At 41.5% G+C, this 18,949-nt stretch overlaps 1 protein-coding gene across 6 annotated transcripts in view; it reads left to right on the plus strand.

Moving 5' to 3' along the window:
• cep104 (centrosomal protein 104) overlaps positions 1-18,949 on the plus strand; it is a 38,771-nt gene that overhangs the window by 15,477 nt on the left and 4,345 nt on the right. For 4 of the 6 annotated variants that reach the window (XM_085444900.1, XM_085444904.1, XM_085444903.1 and 1 more), the window contains 9 exons: positions 1,927-2,103; positions 6,520-6,720; positions 9,183-9,278; positions 9,558-9,645; positions 10,765-10,837; positions 11,032-11,140; positions 11,287-11,425; positions 13,289-13,356; positions 17,736-17,823. In XM_085444900.1, coding sequence (XP_085301026.1) covers positions 1,927-2,103; positions 6,520-6,720; positions 9,183-9,278; positions 9,558-9,645; positions 10,765-10,837; positions 11,032-11,140; positions 11,287-11,425; positions 13,289-13,356; positions 17,736-17,823 — 1,039 coding nt within the window. Of the gene's footprint in view, positions 1-1,926; positions 2,104-6,519; positions 6,721-9,182; positions 9,279-9,557; positions 9,646-10,764; positions 10,838-11,031; positions 11,141-11,286; positions 11,426-13,288; positions 13,357-17,735; positions 17,824-18,697; positions 18,769-18,949 lie in introns of all 6 variants that reach the window. The other 2 variants (XM_085444902.1, XM_085444905.1) reach the window with 2 other exon arrangements.

The following is an 18,949-nucleotide window of genomic DNA, read 5'->3' on the forward strand; positions in this document are numbered from 1 at the left end:
AACCCGGTTGATGTAGACATGGATGGAGAGACCTGAACTATTCATGTAGTGATGATTTGACATTAACGTATAAACTTGCATCACGTAATATTAGTGGTCAGGAAATGAGTAGAAACTACTAAGCTCCGTGTGTACACGTCAGCAGTGCTTAAACACTACAAAAAGAAAGAAGACATACTCTTAAAATGCTGAATGGCATTGAGTTAGTGAAACGCTTCGGCTCTTACATGCTGTAACTTTAAGTGTTAAAGTGATTATTGCAAGACTAAGGAATGGAAACAGTGATGCAGTGATAAATCAGGTGTGTCTGATGGCAGCACTGTTCAGGGAAAGTATTGCAGTGTTTTCACAGGTTCATTATTAAACTGATTAATTGCTAAATATACTTAGTGCACATGCACTGACATGTAAATCGACAACCGTTAAGATAGGTCTGTGTGCTCAAATGGAGGCTAAACGATCGCTTACAAGTTATATTTAAAAGAGATCTCCATGACATTAAATCACTCTTATAACTAGACCACATCTGAAGCGAGTAAATTCTCTGGTTAGCTCACGGTTAGCTTTTTCTAATTGTACTGTCATGAACATTTAAATTAGGCCTGTAAAGTCTGAATAATCTATCTCTTGTTTATTTATTTATTTATTGCTTTTTTGTTCATTTTTTCTGAGCAGTGCATGGTCTGAGCTTTTGGTAACTTTGCTGGGAATATTGTGGCATTGTATTAACACACCCGAATGCTCCAGATCAACAAACCACAAAAATATCTGGCTTTATCGAGGTGCTCACACTTTCTGATGATGATGTTAATCAATTAGTCATTAAATGCCTTTGATTAGCAGCACCGGACACTTAGCTTCTTGCTATGGAAGCAGCAAGAGTGTATTTTTCGCAAGAGTGCATAGAGTCTTGTAAATCACCCACTGAATGAAAGCAAGTATTACTGGTTGAAGAAAACTTGCTTTCTTTTAGGTGCTAGAAAGAGTTACTTGCAAATGCAAAGCAATCTTTGGCAAATTTGAATCTGTGCAAAGCAGTCAATTATAAATAAATTTAATTATGGGGAGTTTTGCATTTTAGATAGCTAGAAACAACAAACTGCACAACCTTCAGACAGGCCCCAGACGCTGAAGTCACCACTTGTGTGATTTCATTACCAAAGTGGAGTGGTATAGGTAGGTATAATTTGTGCTCTGTACTGGTGCAAGATAACAAACAAGATAACAAAACATAATGCAGCACAATAATCATTTGATGTCAGTTATTCTGTTTTAACTGTAATTCAACTATGAAATTCTCTTTATTGCACAAGCACGCTTTCATTTGGACTTTTGGGTTGAAAGAAGAAAATGTTTCTTGGCTGCTGGATGGACAGATGACGTACACTGTATATTTGTGTATTTGGTTAGTCAAATTCGTTCCTGTGTGCTCATGGATGGGCGTGTGTTGAGTAAGAAAGGGTGGGTGCCCTTTCGCTCAGTAGCTCGCAGACTTAAGCTCGCAGCCCCTCTTCTGCTGGATTGTGTTCAGAGCTTGACTCAGGGACTGATTGAATCGTTCTTTGTGTGTCGAGGGCCAGTTGCACACTTCTTTTCTGCGTGTCTTCCTATATTTCCGACATACATTCCACTCACCTGATGTGGTTAAAACAATGACAGGGTTTTCTAAGACCCTTCTTCAGTTTTACTCCGATTGTCAGCTTGTATTTTCTGTCACGACTTGTGCCTATGCCAGAGGCCAATGTTGAATGACAAATTACCGTGTGCAGCATCACAAGCATACACTGTAATTTGTTTGAGGTACATAGCACTTGCATTACTTCTGTACTACAAGTCTACAAGACTTGCAGGTGCAAGTCTACAAATACATTGCGTGATTTACGCCCCCTTAAAACTTGCTGTCTATTTCTCTTGTCCCTCATGTAGGAAATTGCTGTTCTGAAGGATGTCAGGGCCCTGCAGATGATCCCTGGTGAGCTGGTGAAACCCTTCAAATCCAACTTTCCCTCTCGCCTGGCTGAGAGTCGGGCTGAGCTACTCGAGAAACTGCTCCTTGAACTTGGTACAGAAAACTCTGGCTTCACCCTGGAAAATGTTATGACGGTAAACAACCTGAACCATAATAAATATGTTTGGTGTGATAATTATGTCACTTATAAATATGAATGTACTAATGTGTTTTCTTTGGGTGTGCAATTAAATAAAGCCTACTAGGTCAAGTAGGACAAACTTTGTTTAAATAATTAAACATTTCAAAAGCTCAAATAAAAAGATACACATTCACAGATAAATAATTAAACAATTGACTGCCGTTTTTCTTTAAGGCAGTGTTTCAATTCATAGTTAATTCCTGTCTGGAAAGAGCAATTACAGCATGATATGTACTATATAAACTATATAAAATATGGAAATCTGTGTCATTCCACTTCAAAGTAGAAAAGGATAAGGAAAGATCCTATAAGCTGACTTTCTGTTAAATTTGGGTCAGTAGTTATGGTGCGACTTTACAGAAAAGCAGCAGTCCCTCCCAGGCCTTCTGTGGCCATTCATTTACGTAAACAGGCCCTCAGTAATGTCCAGTCAGCTGAGTCAATGTTGTCACTGCTGGCACCCTCTTTAACGTCTCCTGCACTCCTTTGGTTTCCAGCAGTGACCTAATATCTATGTGCAAACTATCCAACTGTTAAACTGAAGCAGGCCAACAAACTGTCTCGTACTCCTCTCCGAAACCTTTTTGAGAACCAGTACATGTAATGCTGCTGGCTTTAGTCATTTGTTCAGACATGCGTCACTTTCAAATTAATGTTACTCTCAATTTTATTAACTTATTCTGGCAACAGTAAAAGAAAAAGCCACAGTCTTGCAGTATTACAGTATGTGCTGTTCGGTAGATTGACAGTATGTCTAGGGACACATATGACATGAGGTCAGTTTTATTAATTTAGCTAAAGGATTTCTGTTGAGGAAAACTCCGAATATGAACAAGGTATTTAGTGATTTCGTTTTTCTGTGTGCACCTCGTGGTAAAGGCTCACAAACTGTGCAAAAACTGCAGAATTTGTGATGTACGCGTACCACCGCCGGTGCTGAAATGTGAAAATTTCTTAATGTTCAGATGTATGTCCACTGTGCAGTTTAACATAGTGTTTTATCATATTGGACCAGCTTTGAGGCTGAGATTAGAGATTACATCAAGACACTTATGGCAGGTGTCTCATTCCAAAAGTTTTTTTCTTCCCTCGTGTCATTATTATCATGTTTCTCCAAGACATCCTGGTCTTTTAAATTAGCTGAGCGAGTCAAAATACGAGAGAGAAAAGCATGCCTGTAATCTGGTGCTTTTCCAACCAGTGTGTGAACTCAGATATGAAGTAAACCTCTTGGATTCATGGAAAGGATTTCATGAATCTGTTAAAAATGTGCGTAATTTTTAACCACTCCTACTTTACCCCCCCCCCCGCGCACCGCCCCGTCCCACTCCCAATTCAACCCTAGTCTTCTAGTCTTGAGCAAATTGTTAGGTTTGTCCTCTGAGTTTCTCCACCTATTGAAGCCAAAGCCACATAGGTGGAACTGCACGGACTGTGTTTGCATGCTTGGGCATGCTTGCATAGCTCCTAACCCTTTTTTGTATTGACTGCCACATGTGTTTGCTTGGAAAATATTTTCTGCCTGAATTGAGATGTAACAGGACCGCTGCGCTTCTTTCCTGACTGTCACACTTTCTGCTTTCATGTAAAACACGAGCAGACAGCATGTTTAAACTGAAAGTCAATGAGAAATTTATGAATTGCCAGTTATTTTTATTACTTAGTTGCCTTGTCCCCGATGTTTCCCTTCAATATCCCTTAATCCACCTTGCTAATCAGATTTGGAGCTATTTTACCCGCAGACTTCTTCTTGTTAACATCGGGCACTTTTAACAAACCATCATCAGAGAAATTGCAACAGAGGTGTTAATATTTCTCACGGTGAAGACAGAAAAATAGAAATGGTTTGGTTTAGTTTCAGTCTGATACATAACAATAAGTAATGCAACTTTCTTTTTGAAAGAATAGAGTGTTCAGGCTGGCTGCTTGAATTATCCCTGTTGCGCAAACACAGAACTGCTACACTCTTCCTGAGGGTACAAAAGCAATCATGACAAACCACAAAGCTGAGCCCGTATCATCATTGTGGTGACTGCGCATGTGAGCGTTCCTTGCAGTACTGTACTTTCCCATGTTATCGTATTTCTGTCACACTTAGGGAGAAAGATCTGAATGATACTGCAAAACATACATAGCTTATCTATGTTCATTTGATTTGCTCTAGCAGCTAGGTAAGTTACTGAATTGACTGAATCTGGCAGATGAAGCACCTAAAATGTTTTTTCCCTTTAAAAAGACACGAGCACAAGTGCTCAATTCACATGAAGGATGAACTGATGACAGTTGAATATCAAGGTCATTTTCAGTTGGAAAAAGCCCAGATACTGATTATGACAGACTTTGAAGTGATAAGGTTTTACATGCAAAAGGTCAACTTCACTGTTGTAGTAGTTCAGAATACTTTTTAAGGCCACAGCTCAGGAGCAAAGAAAACTCCATCCTCATTCATGGAAGTTTTTCAATTCTGTTACATCAGTACAGCGTAAAATGTGAGATTTAATGAAATCTGGTCAAATGAAATTTACTTGATTGGTATACATTCAGTTCATACTAAGCACATTTTCCATAATGAGTAATTATTTGAAAAAATACATATTTGACTATGTATATTTCAGTAGCATTTTACTCAGAATTTCATTTCAAGTTTATTGAGCGTGAAGAGTCATTTTTTGGAATGTGAGCATATTTCACAAAACTTACAAACATGTTTAATCCCCACATATTATTTCCATTCAAAGCCTTCCATACATGTTACTGTTAACCACACCTTCACGTGTTCACGGCCCTTAGATAGTAATTCTAGTTTATTGTGTCTTTGGGCTCCTGTGACTGTCCCCCTCGACAGCTCAGCTATGGTTTAGCTAACATATTTCCGTTTTCTTCCACTGTTACTAGGGTGATCTACTCTGAGGTGGAAGCCAGAGTGAAAAAGGGGTTGGAAGATACAACAGAGAATAATGGCATGCTGTCCCTGAGCCGGTTGAGCGAGGGATGGGTGGCCTTTGTACACACTTTACTTCTCAATGTTAATGTCCTCCACTGGCAGGATGGCCTTTCTATCATCCCTCTCTTCACAGCAATTATGCTGGATAATAAGTTCATTTTATATTATGAGTGTCACTCCTCTGAAAGGACTCTCAACAACGTTGTACATGAAGCTAAACTGGGCATAAATCGGATACTGTAGAGTGTAAGTAAATATGGATGTAGCTTAACACATCCGTGGCCTTTCTAAGAAAGACAAATGGTGTGTATCTCCTGAGGTGGCTTTCAAATGCAAAAAATGTTTAAAGATAGATGACGGAATCTGTTGCAGATATCGATCGAACAAGTTCTCTTTAGTTTGTTAAATGGGGTGGTTTTCCAAATCAGATGAGTTTTTCATTTATTAATTTTTTTGTGAATACATTTAGATATCATTTAGAAGTATGTGTTCCAGTATAAAGGTTTAATGGTAGAAGGAAAGGGGTAATGCACAGTCTTTTTTTGGTTCTTAGATGTAATATCTTCCCAAAGAAATCAGGTTTGAAACAGTTAACAAGGTAAGCTTGTAGAAGGTCAGTAATCAGATTTTAAATGATTTTCTCTTAGCCCAGGTCTGTCTGTTCATCCATCCATCCACTGTCTTCCGCACTTCCAAATATGCAAACACTGTCCTGTAGTGTTTTGCATGTAGACTGTATACAAAAGATGGATGTAGCCACAGTGACAACACACTGTTTTATGGACATTTTGATACCTCATTTTCATATTTTTCTTTCTTTTTTAACCAAAAATGATCATATTCAGGTTACAGTATTAATTTAACAACTAATGATAGCAGGCTTGGTTTATTAAACTGCACCAACTGACTGTATGTTCTAAGTAACAAGCAAATAAAATACTAGGATTTCACTCGTCTAAATGATAGCTCATTGGACTGGACGTACTAAACTGGACATTGGTGTTGCTGTGTGGTACTTTTAGTATTTCTGGAAATCTGGTATGTCTTAAAACAAAAACATTGACCACCCAAATGGATATTATATATGGTTCATTGTGCCAGTCTGTAAGCATGTTGATAGCTGACGTTAGCTATTTTAAATGGTATAGCCTGGACTGTTTTGAGCACTTTGCTGTTGGCTTTTTGTTTTTAGCTTGGAAAAATGCAGCTTAAAGATTTTTCACATAGTTTTTCAAATCTGAATTGTAACTGTGACGTCCGCACATAAATGGACTGCCGTTTGTCGCTCAAGTGATGATCCCTAATTATCCCTAAATATTTCAACCTCAGTGTATTATATAATTTTTTTTGGCATATTTTGGATTAGAAATGGAATAATAATATAGACCTTTTCATGTTTGTGGAAACCCTGTTGTTCCCTGTTAGTTCTGTACAGCGGCATTGGCGCACAGCACATCAACAGTTCGAGAGCTAGCAGTGCGAATCATCTTATCTGTGTACCAAAAGGAGAGAAGTGCCATCCTAATCTACCTTCCACCCAACGATGCTGCAGTCCGAAAGAACTTCCTCTACAAAAACCTCTTTGATGGCTTTGCCAAGATTGACGGAAAGCTGGTAGAGACTCAGGCAAGTGTTTCTTTTCCCCATTGCTGGTATTAAATTTTTATCTTATACTTGGTATCTTCTCTTCTTAAAAAAAGAGAAGAGGGCCTCTGGCGCATCGGCCTAACTAGGGGGCTCTTCAACTGACAGGGAGTTTGTTCCATCATTGCAGGAGTCCACTCTGCAGGTGGGGGAGAGTATAGGAGAGGTGGAGAATAAACTTAACCTGGGTGTCTACTGTCTTGTGCAGTCTGGGAGATGATTGAATGTTAGGGTGGGTACAGTTTCCTCTGCGGTGGGGTCGGGTGGGCTGCCCCGGGTCCTGTGGGGCTGCTGCCGTAGGATGGGCCCGGGCTCCCTTGCCTTGGTGGGTGCCGAAGGACGGGGGTGCCTACTGGGGTCAGCGGGGGAGCTGGCCCCAGGGAGGGGCATCTTGCTCCTCCCTTCTTTTCCTCCCCATCCCCGGCTGCCTCCCTCTTCCCGCTCCAACACACCCACCCACACAATTAAGGCCTTGGGGTGCGGGTGTGTCACCAGGGTGCAGGGGAGGCATCCACCCCCATCCCCTTCTGGCCACCTGTGCCTCAATTTTATTCCACGACTTAGACATCCACATTACTCACACTCTCGTAAGACATACATATAGGGCCTTGAGGGTGGGCACGTTAACGGCGTCCAGTGGACGGTCTGTATTCAACCCCACCTCTGGTGCCGGTGCCCACCTCTCAATTTTAAATCCATGTAGACATTGAGGGTTCTCGGGAGGGGCCGTGCTAACACCTGCTGCTCTCTGGCAGCAGCACCATGCTCTCCCGTGTTTTAAATGCACCTTAGAACAACACGCAGCAACACTACACATGAGCGAGAGGAGGGAGGTTTGGGGTCTTCACACACCGCTGTTCTCTGCTGGACATCGGGGCGGGGGGGCTGGGAGGAGGTGTTGGCCGTCCGATTGGGATCTGGGATGCGGGGCCTCCCTGCAGCTGGGGCGCCTGGGGCAATATGCTTGCCTCCACCCCTGGGGGAAAGGGTAACATCTCCTGGGTCTAGGTGCCATTTCCCCCTCCAGAAGTGAGGGTACCTGGACCTGGGGTATAGAGTTTGTTTGGGGAGTGTGATTGTGTGTACAGTGTCCATGTATGTCTATCCCTATGTTGGGTGAGTGCTGAGTATTTGTATATGTGTGCATGAGGGTGGGAATGCATGTTTGTGTCTGCCGGTAACTGATGCCCTCAGGGGTCGGTGCGTTGGTGGTTCTTGGTGTCCGGGGCTGGGCGCTCAGGTAAGCACTAGCTCACTCCCGGTGACTATTTGGCGGGGCCTGGTGCCTGTTGCTCGGTCAGGCCTCTTCCGGGGCAAAGGGGGCCCTCGGGCCTCCAGCTTCTGGGCCTGCGGCTCGGTTCACTCTGGCACAGCTGGCTGCCAGCAGAGCCGGCGGGCACGCCACTGCAGCCTCCTCTGACTTCTGCTCCGTGGCTACTGGGTGACCCCTCATCTGGGGCTCTCTTCAGCTCTTCCCAGGAAGGTGGCACGGATGCCCCTCCGGTGGTCCTCCTTGGGCTCTCGCACTCTGGGGCCTCTGGATGTCTGGAGCCTGGATCTCCTCCATGCCTGCTTCATGCCCTGGGGGACGGGGCTATGGCTCTCTACACCCTCTTGCAGACCATTACATGGGGAAACCTTTTGAGTACAAGCACGCTGAGCCACACAGGTGTGCACACAGGTGTTCACTGTTCATAGACATAAACTACACCTTTATTTGCTGCTATTTCCAAGCACATTATGCGCTGTCGGTCCTGCTTGTTACATAACAACATTCAATATTTAGTATTTACTGCTGTTTACACTTAGCTAGATTAACGTGATGGTGTTGTGTTTAGTATGTTGCTCTGGTTTTTTTGCTTGTTTTCTCTTCTTTTTCTCTCAACAGGTGATCCAGGAGATTTTTTTTCTTCTTTCTCTTTTTAAGTGCCCTTTCTCACTGTCCTTCTTCCCTTCTGTTTTTCTTTTCCTTCATCGTTCTTTCTCCCTTTCCTATCCCTCAGTCATGTCTGTCCCATCTGTAACAACTGAAAATAAAATAAAATAAATAATAACAACAAAGGTTGATCAAATGGACCAATACGGCAAGGCCGTGATGATCCATTTGGCAAAGTAAATCCATTGGGTATCCTTGTTGGTCTTCAGACAACAATTCTGACGGCTAAAGAACCAAATGGGACAGGCACAAAAAAAAAAAGAATATTAAAACTACCCCAGAATTTGAATGGCTATGTAAAATAGCACCTAAAGCCTCAATCTGAAGAGCTTTAGGTTTGTGTAACCTTAATTCTAGACCTTAATAACAAGAGATGCCATAACTTAAGAAATGAAGGGTAATAATGTGTAAAAAGCTAACAATTACAGAATGAAAATGAATTGATAGAAGGTAAGCATGGTAGAGAACTGAATATGAAATGGACTAATGGCATGCCACCTTCTCCTAGACTTTAAAGAAAGGTGGGGGTCAGCCGGACGGACAGAAGGAGAAGGAGGAGATCCACTCTCTTCAGGAGCAGCTGGCTGCCTTAAAAGAGATCACAGTATGTTGCGCTGTCATCATTCTGCAATGATATCACATCTCATAACAACTGTTAATTTCTATTTATGACTCCAGACTGTATTTTTACCTCGTAGGTGGTCACACACCAAGTAATTCACATGCATATAACACTTACACATTATAGCCTCACTTTATGCCCTGTCTCAATTAAAGGCGAATGATTGCATGTCTTGTTTTTTGGAACTTTGCTTTTTGACGTTGACTGTTCTTACACACATATATATATATATAAATATATATATTTTGTCTGCTTGTAAAGGAGAGAGGCAATGAAAGCACCAAAGGACAAATAGCCAAACGAGAAGTTCACAAAGCTGAGAAAGATTCCCAGAAAGCTGGCAAGGGAAGTATGTACCTACATAAATCACACTTCAGTTCCTACTCACATCTGCAGGTCTGAGGCAATGCACAAAAGGGAAATTTGTTTCTATGTGCTGACAAGGATGTGCCGATAAGCTCAGTGTTTTGAAATAGGCCCTGCTCATATGCAAACAGTAGGTGGAAAGGTGTTTTCAAGTCACCTTTATGTTGAGCTGTAATTTACCTGACCCTCCAGCAATTTTGACAAAAGAACAATTTTGAGGCCTTTGAGGGGATTGAAATTTGTAACACAGATTTCCATTTATGTGTTTTACTGTGTATCATAAGACTACGATAATCAGATCAATGGTCTTATAGATATGAGAGCTTAAAAATGAAAAGAAAAAGTGTTTATATTCAAGTTTATTGTTATATGTGAAAAAAAAGACATCATATAACAACAGTATGCAGACGGCATCTACGACCTCAGAATTTATAATCTAATTGTTATACCACTGACAGATTTTGAGATAGAGACCTAAAGTGTGTCCCTCACGCACTTGACTAAATTATGTATGACCTATTACCCCAGTACTTCAGCTGTGCCTTTAGATACAGAAATAATGGTGTAAAAAATTGATATCAGCATGTGTGAGCATTACCTTTGCTTGAATAGCTTTAAAATTTGACAGGTAGGGTTTGTTAAAGTGTGTAGAAACACAAAGGTCTGTTAACCCTGTAAGACCCACCCCATCGAAAAATAGCCAGAAAATTAGGATTTTTTGCAACTGAGATGTTTATTAACCCTTATAACAAAATCCACTTTTTTTTGCATATCATGTTGTGTATGACATATTTTTATTATATATTTATTATATATTTTTTGCATCGCATTTAATAGATTGGGCATTTTTGTTAACTTTTTGTTAACAACAATGTTAATTTTAGACAAAAAAAATAGTTTTGTCCATAACATTTTGAAATTATGGCAAGTATTGATCATGTTGATGAGATAGAGGTCTCAGAAACTCATGTATCAAATACGTTACAAAGGGCATTGTAGGGTTAATAGAATAACACATCAGTCATGCAAATTCTGAATTACAATATGGGTTTTGATTCAGTAGTGCTGGCTGTTACAGATAACTTGTCTTATTAATTTCCAGCTGTCACAAAAGGGTCCCAGAACAAGAGGATGGAAAGTTGTAATGTCCAACAATCAATCAACTGTCTGGACAAGTATGTTCCTTAAAATCTTGTAAGCTATATATATATGACTCAAATGGCCTTTATTTTTGAGAGATTTAGTTTTTAGTGTGTATTCACTGCTTTTTCCAGTCGAGGTATTCATTTATCTTTCATGTTGTGTTCAGTAATTGTCCTATGGTAAACTTTGGTACCATTTGATCCTCTAACTTTACACTCTGTTGTAGCTTGTGTATATTCTGCGGTAAAAAAGACGAGTCTTTCACAGAAGACGGATTGGACCTTCACTACTGGAAACATTGTCCGATGTTGCAGCGCTGCGACGAATGTCGACAGGTAGACTGCTAATTTTTTTATTTATTTTTCTCACTAGGTTTTCACTTCTGTTATAGAGCTGAAGTCAAAGAGTTAGATCCAGCTGCTGAAAGTATCTGTTCTGCATTACCAAGTTGATTGAGTATAGCTTTGCATTGTGTTCACAGGTAGTTGAAATAGCCAGCCTTACGGAGCACCTACTGGGTGAATGTGAAAACAGGTCCAAATTCAGCCAGTGCCCACTCTGCTCAGAGGCTGTGGCCAGCGAGGACCTGGTTCACCACGCTCAGGGTCCTGGCTGCAATCGTGAGTTCTCTCTGATTTTCCATGCAGCAGGAAACTGACTCGGTTTTTTTAATATTTCTCTGTTATCACTTTCATTATTAGGTGGCAAAATGGTAGGCAGGAATGATTGTGAGAGCTTGGTCTGTGCATGGTAGGCCTCACTTATATGAGTGTAACTGAGAAAAAAAAACTGTACATGACAGCGAATGACAATTTCATAAAATCAAAACTGAACCAGTGAATATCCAATAATAGTAATAAGGCAGCAGTTCCACAATATATAATGCAGCTATTTTTTAATCTTTGGTAATTCAAGGTTGGATCTATTTTGGTTTAACTACATGAAATAATAAACTGGGAAGAAAAAAAACAGTTCAAAGATTTGACCTGATAAAAACAAAAGCAAAACATTTACATTCTAAAAACATGTCATTTTCCTAACCTTGTATATTACCCTGGATTTGTTAGTCAGGTGTTAGCCAGGTGACAGGAGGTGAGGTCCAATAATAATAATAACTAATACACACTAAAAGAAGATTTCTACTGAGCTGCATGCTCTCTGTAAATGTACTATTTATTTATTCATTTACATCATTATTTACATTTTTAACTCTGTAATCCTGGAGCACTGTCACGGTCCTGGGTCGGTGACCCAGTGTTTTGAGTTTCTTGTGTCTGAGTTTTTGTATTATGATCTTAGTTCTCTTTGTTGCCCCAGTTTATTCTTTAGTCTAGTGTCTTAGTTTGGCTTTCTTGTATTCTCTTTAGTTTTCTGAGTATTTAGTTAGCCGCCCTCTGTGTCTCCCTGTTATTGTTCTCTGTGTTTCTTAGTTGCTCTGTCTCCCCTAGTCAAGTCTGCGTCTATGTTACATTTCCTGTTTTACTTTGAAGGTCTGTGTCCTATGTGAATGTATTGAGTTTCGCTTCCCTTGGGTCTAGGGCTGGGCCATATCATAACGTTCACGGTAATAAAAAGCTGCCATTTTGAGTTCAATCCCGTTTCTCGTGAGTTTGCGTTTGGGTCCAATTCCTGCCTGCACACAGCCGAAACATGACAAACAAACTAGCATGCAAATAAAGTCTTGACTATTTGGCTGCATATCATTTGGAGTGAATGATCAGTCTGTCGTAGGCCTGCAAACATCAGGTTTGCAAAGCAGCCAGCTCCACAGCTTCCTTGTTTTTTGTTTTTGTTTTTGTTTTTTGCAGTTTTACAGTAACTTAGCTATTTAGTTATCCTTTAGTTACGTTTCTCTTAATCCATGTCTGTGTTGGGATTTTCCCTTCCTTATTTTACTGCAAAATGTCCTCTGTCAGATTTCAGCATTTTATTAGTTTCAGAAGGCATACTTCCTGAAATAGTGATTAATTATTCCCCTATAGATAAACCTGCTTCCCCTCGTGTACTTTTCTTCCTGGTTTTAACTCGATTTTCTCTGGGTTTCTTCCACTGACTTTGGGTTTAGCACCCTGTGGTTGTACATTTCTTTGATTGCGTTTGACTCAAATTATTGAACCGTTCCGTCTGAGAGTTTGTAACCTCTCTTTTCATAGTTGGGTACCGTTGCTCCATCGCATTTACACATGTTCACAAAGCCAGCATCTTCAATATTCTGCAATAAAACACTGCAAGGCTTACACCACTTCTCCAAATGTTCCATGAGTAATTGACACGGCAAGCCTTTTGTTTACAGTAGTTCCTGTTGGTTAGGCAGATAAACAAAACTTTCACTTGTGCGTAAGCATACGTTTCCCAAAATAGACCCAGTGCTCAAAGCTGTGTTTTGTTTGAAGCAGATTTCTTTCAGTACTGTAAATTCATTCATGGGAACTTTTCTGTAATTCTGTAAGAGCTGACTTGAAGGTGTCATCTTTGTGTTTCAGCCCCCGTTTTGGGTAAAGGCTCCAACCACTGTCCTCTGTGTCACAACAACTTCACGCCCGGAGAGGAGGTGAGACTGTGTACTTGCACAAGTCAGTTAGTTAATTATGAAATAATGGCAACAAGTTTCAACATTGATTTATTGGCATATGCAGAAATCTTCTTTGTCAGAAGCAGAAGTAGAAATGCTTCACATATAATAAAACAGAGAAGCCTTTCACAAACGAGGCTTTAGCAGCAAACAGGTGTTGAAGTAAAGCACAGCTAATGTTGACCTTTAAGGACTTCAAAGAAAGCAAAGCCTTTGTTCTTAATGGGCTGTTTCACTGAGAAGATGAAGTAAGTACAATCACATTCCTCACATTCCTGCTAGTCTCAGAAGAACAAAAGACAAAAGATTCTGATTAGCTGCTCATAGATAAAACTTAACCGGATACAGATTATTCAGTTTAATTAATTTTATTTGTATACGACCAAATCACAACAGCAGTCACTGCAAAGCTGCAAGTTATATTGTAAGGTAAACAATAATACCGAGAAACCCCAACACTCAGATGACTTCCTTTGAGCAAGTACTTGGCAACAGTGGGAAGAAAAAAACTCCCTTTTCCCAGGAAGTAACCTCTGGCAGAACCAGGCTTAGGGAAGGGCGAGAGGAGGGATACAAAACAAAGATGCCCTGTGGACGAGAACCAGAGATTAATAATACCTACAGCGTGGATTAGAAACACATTCACACATAGACAATGAACACATCTCATCTTCCTACAATTGCAAAATAGACCACATTTTATTTGAAACAGCGGCAGTTTGGCTGCTGACACAGTTCACAGCTCGGTATTATGCAGGTAAAGTTTCATCCCGTTTGTTTCTATTCAAGATTTGACAGTCACTGCGTCAAATGGGAAATATAAATAAACCTTGGATACACATTTGAATAGAAGTTGTTGAATGTAATATAAACACAGGGATAATAGTTTTGTGTCATCTTTAAAAAGCAGTGCTCGTATTTCAGTGCTTTTGGAGTCGCACAGCCATCCATGCTTCTCTTTGGTGTGTCTGGGAAGGTGAAAGTGGATAGAATAGAATAGAATAGAATAGAATTCAACTTTATTGTCATTGCACATGCACAGGTACAGGGCAACGAAATGCAGTTTGCATCCATCCAGAAGTGCTTTAGTGATATAGATATATTACAATATATATTAGCAATAATATAGATATGTGAGTATATTACAGAAATGGGTCTATTATGGTATGTTATAATGTACACGGTATGAAGTATGTTGTGAATATTCTATAACTATAAGTATGTACAGGCTGTAGTGAGTACAAGCTATGTACAGGATATGAACAGGATATAAATATGAAAAACTATACAGAATATGAAATGAAATAAATAACTTTACAGAATCTGGGATATACAGCTATACAGAAATGGGAACTATGCAAGTTGTAAACAGTTGTAGGATTAAAGATTATCGAATGTACAGAATGATTATTTACACAGAGCTATACAGTAGTGCAGTTAAGATAAGTGAGGGTGTAGATAGTTTCTACAGAGGCTATATAAAGTGCTAGTGGTTGTGAGTGGTGGTTCAGTCCATGTTATTATTGTGTTTGAGGGTACAGTTGTCCATTGTGGGTGTGTGTATGTTCAGTCCATGAGTTTAACGTGGGTCAGATGTCAGGAGGCAGAGTTCAGGAGTCTGACAGCTGTGGGGAAGAAGCTGTTCCGGTACCTGGTGGTCTTAGTCCGGAGGCTCCTGTGGCGCCTCCCAGAGGGCAGGAGGGTGAAGAGTCCATGTGATGGGTGACTGGGGTCTTTGATGATTTTCCCAGCCCTTTTCAGACACCGCTTCCTGTAGATGTCTTTTATGGCAGGAAGTGGTGCTCCGGCGATGCGCTGGGCAGTTTTCACGACCCTCTGCAACGCCTTCCGGTCCGAGGCAGAGCAGTTCCCGTACCAGACTGTTATACAGTTGGTCAGGATGCTCTCGATGGTGCAGCGATAGAAGTTCACCAGGATGTCTGAGGACAGGTGGTTCTTCCTCAGAGTCCTCAAGAAGAAGAGGCGCTGGTGAGCCTTCTTGACCAGCTTGGAGCAGTTGGTCGTCCAGGTGAGATCCTCGGAGATGTGGACTCCCAGGAACTTGAAGCTGCTCACACGCTCCACAGCCGTCCCCTTAATGTGGATGGGTGGATGTGGGTCAGCATTCCTCCTGTAGTCCACGATGAGCTCCTTGGTCTTCTCGGTGTTAAGCAGCAGGTTGTTTCTGTCGCACCACTCAGCCAGACGATCCACCTCCTCCCTGTAGGCGGCCTCATCGTTGTCACTGATGAGGCCAATCACCGTGGTGTCATCTGCAAACTTAATGATGGTGTTGGAACCATCAGCAGGTCTGCAGTCGTGGGTGAAGAGGGAGTAGAGGAAAGGGCTCATCACACAGCCTTGTGGTACACCGGTGTTCATTGTGATGGTAGATGAGCAGCGGTTATCCAGCCGGACATGTTGGGGGCGGTTGGTCAGGAAGTCCAGTAACCATTTGCAGATGAGGGAGCTGATGCCCAGGTCTGTCAGTTTCCTGATGAGTTGTGAGGGGTGGATTGTATTGAATGCTGAACTGAAGTCTATAAACAGCATTCTGGCGTAGGTGTTGTTGTTGTCCAGGTGTGAGAGGACAGAGTGCATTGCGATGGAGACTGCATCCTCTGTGCTCCTGTTCCGGCGGTATGCGAATTGGTGGGGGTCCAGCGTGGGGGGGAGACAGGATTTGAAGTGTGCTAGGACCAGTCGCTCTAAGCACTTAGTGATGATGGGGGTGAGTGCTACTGGGCGGTAATCATTGAGGCAAGATGGGTTGGAGTTTTTGGGTATCGGGACGATGGAGGTGGATTTGAAGCAGGCCGGTACCACAGCGTGGGCCAAGGACAGATTGAATATGTCTGTGAGCACTCCTGCAAGCTCCCCAGAACACGCTCTGAGAACACGCCCGGGGATGCCATCAGGGCCTGCAGCCTTGTGGACATTGATCCTGCTCAGCACCGCTCCTACATCGGTGGGGGAGAGAGTCATAGGTTGGTGGTCTGGCGTCATGTCTGCTTTGGTTGTGGTTGTGGGGTTCCCTCGCTCAAAACGAGCATAAAAGTTGTTGAGCTCGTTGAAGAAGGAGACATCAGAGGATGCGGGGGAGGGTTTGGTGGTCCTGTAGTCTGTGATGGTCTGGAGTCCTTGCCACATGCGTCGGGGGTTGGAGTTGGAGAAGTGTTCTTCTACCTTCTTTTTGTAATGATACGGATACGGAGCGAACAAGATTCTCTGTCTCACAAGGAGACGCAACGCTTGGTTCTCCGTTTCATTCATCTTTCGTTCTGGTTTGTGTCTTTGTGGGGCCTAATGAATCATGCAACTCATGTTTCAAAGACACAGTCTTCCTGCAAGTGTGCTCGCCCCGCCTGCCTCAGTTAGCAGCAACATTGTTGAGACACTTAATAGACCAGGGCATAAAGACCTAAAGGTGTGACTGTTGGGAAAGTTTGTGGATGTCATATATTACTTAATTTCCCTTGGCAGAATCTGTAGAGCAGATGTTTAATTTTTTCCAAGGAAAAAAAAGGAAATGTAACTAAAGCAAAGTTGTAAACATAATGTAGTAATGGTCCTTTTTATATATGGATAAATGCAACAGTTTGACTCGATCGCCCTTTGTTTACAAATATCCTTTCCTTTCATTAATATTCTATGTAGAAAGGCACATTGCCAAAGAATGATGCTTTACTGCACACTACAGTGACTAACTTCCCTCCTCAGTACATACTGACAATCTGAAGTCAAAGTAAAAAGAGACAAAGAAGGTCTCTAAATGAAACGGAATTACTAGAATGAGGAAAGAGGTTTCAGAGTTTTCACTAAATATTTTTAACTGTAATAATATTAATGACATAAGTACAGCTTGCTTGTCAGGTGTATTTAATAATATCCATTTAGTCCTGTTGGTATGACAAAATATGAGTTAAGAACGATTCAAAAAAGACAAAGAATCACAAGAATAATTATTGATTAAACTTCTTAAACCTTAAAAATCACTTGCAGCCTAAACAAAACACGAGATATAGATTATACACATCATTTTTTCCAACTTTATGGTGACACGTGCAAAGTATTATTGAGCCTTTCCTGCGATGCGTTTGTGCTCTCATTAAAAGTTTGACTCACTGCATGCAGTTTCTCACTTCACGCCCTCACATAAGGGAGAAAAAACTCACAGAAAGTTGCACTCTCTTTGCTGGAGGAGAGGCTGTAAGCCCAATGAAAGACTGCAGTGTTAGTAGGTAGGGAGGGCAGCCATTCAGGCCTTGACTGGGCCTACAGTAACCCCATGGTTGTCGCAGTCGTGAAAGTGCCTGGGAGAGGAGCAAACTCACTGAGCTACTTTGTCCCTGTTCCAGGCCTGGAAGGCTCACCTCATGGGCAGAGAGGGCTGTAAACAAAACTCACGCAGGACTGCGGCATCCCAAAGAACCCAGCCAGCACAAGGTAAAGCATTCATACACATCCCGTTTTTTTTTCTTCTTTTTTAGCCACTTTCCCAACGCTTACTGTGACAGGTACAGAAAGCACCCACGTTCAGCAGTTTTCCACTGTGGTTTTGTCCCCTAGTTGATAAAAGGATGTATGTAAATTATAGTGAGAGATTAATTTGGAGTCTAGTGTAATGGGCTTTAGTGTATCATTTAGATTGATGTATGCTAGAACCCTCCTTTTTGGATGTGTGATTGATTGTTTTGTTTTTTTGTATCATACCTGATTGTGTGGTGATGCTAAAATAGCCCGTATTACTGTTTACATTATTTGATGCCAGAGAACCTTTAGTTCACTGTACACTTTAGGGCCATGGATCATTTGAAGCTGTCCTGTGGAGCTTTTTTTGTTGACAGTGTACACCTACATTTTATTAATCTTTTGGCATGCTACTACCACCAAATGACCATCGTGAGAATAACTTGAAACATATGAAACCAGGGACCTGCTCTGAAAAATGTTGCTTCATAAGTTGACTGTTTTTGCAGTTGATCTTCATGTTTTCATTCTCACTGGCCGTCTTTGAAATTCTTTCCAGCTCACATTTGGAAAAGTGGCGTATAGGTGCATCACTGGTTTATAGCACAAACAATAAGCGTTTGATTTAATCAGAATGACATCACCATGTTATGCTGACATCGCAAAACCTTTTTGTTTATACTGGCCTTTCTAGTATTACAGGTTTCTTTGTTAAGTCTCCTGACAGTGGCGTGTCCAACGGGGTGGCCTGGGGGGGGGCACAGGCCACCCCCCCCAACCAGACTGGCCACCCCGGAGCTAAAACAATAAAATTCAATGAAATATCAAATGTATGATTATGTTTTCACAGTGAAACTCAGATATCCAAGTGTGAGTGAATGTAGCATCGGCTTCTGCACTATGAGCATCATGTTAGCAAAGGTAGGAGAGCCAAGCACAAAAGACGGCACCGCAGAAAACAATTTTTTGGCGAAAGATTAACAGGTTAACATAGCTGGACTGGTCTTCGGGCATACCGGGCATTTGCCCGGTGGGCTGATGACTTTTTTTTTTTTTTTTTGTAACGGCATGAACAATGACAGGTGGTGGATTGGCCAGATGC

Source organism: Copadichromis virginalis, linkage group LG20 (assembly GCF_057382275.1).
Source record: "Copadichromis virginalis isolate Kocher_CV1m ecotype Utaka linkage group LG20, C_Virginalis_male_GT1.1, whole genome shotgun sequence".
NCBI classification, from domain to species: domain Eukaryota; kingdom Metazoa; phylum Chordata; class Actinopteri; order Cichliformes; family Cichlidae; genus Copadichromis; species Copadichromis virginalis.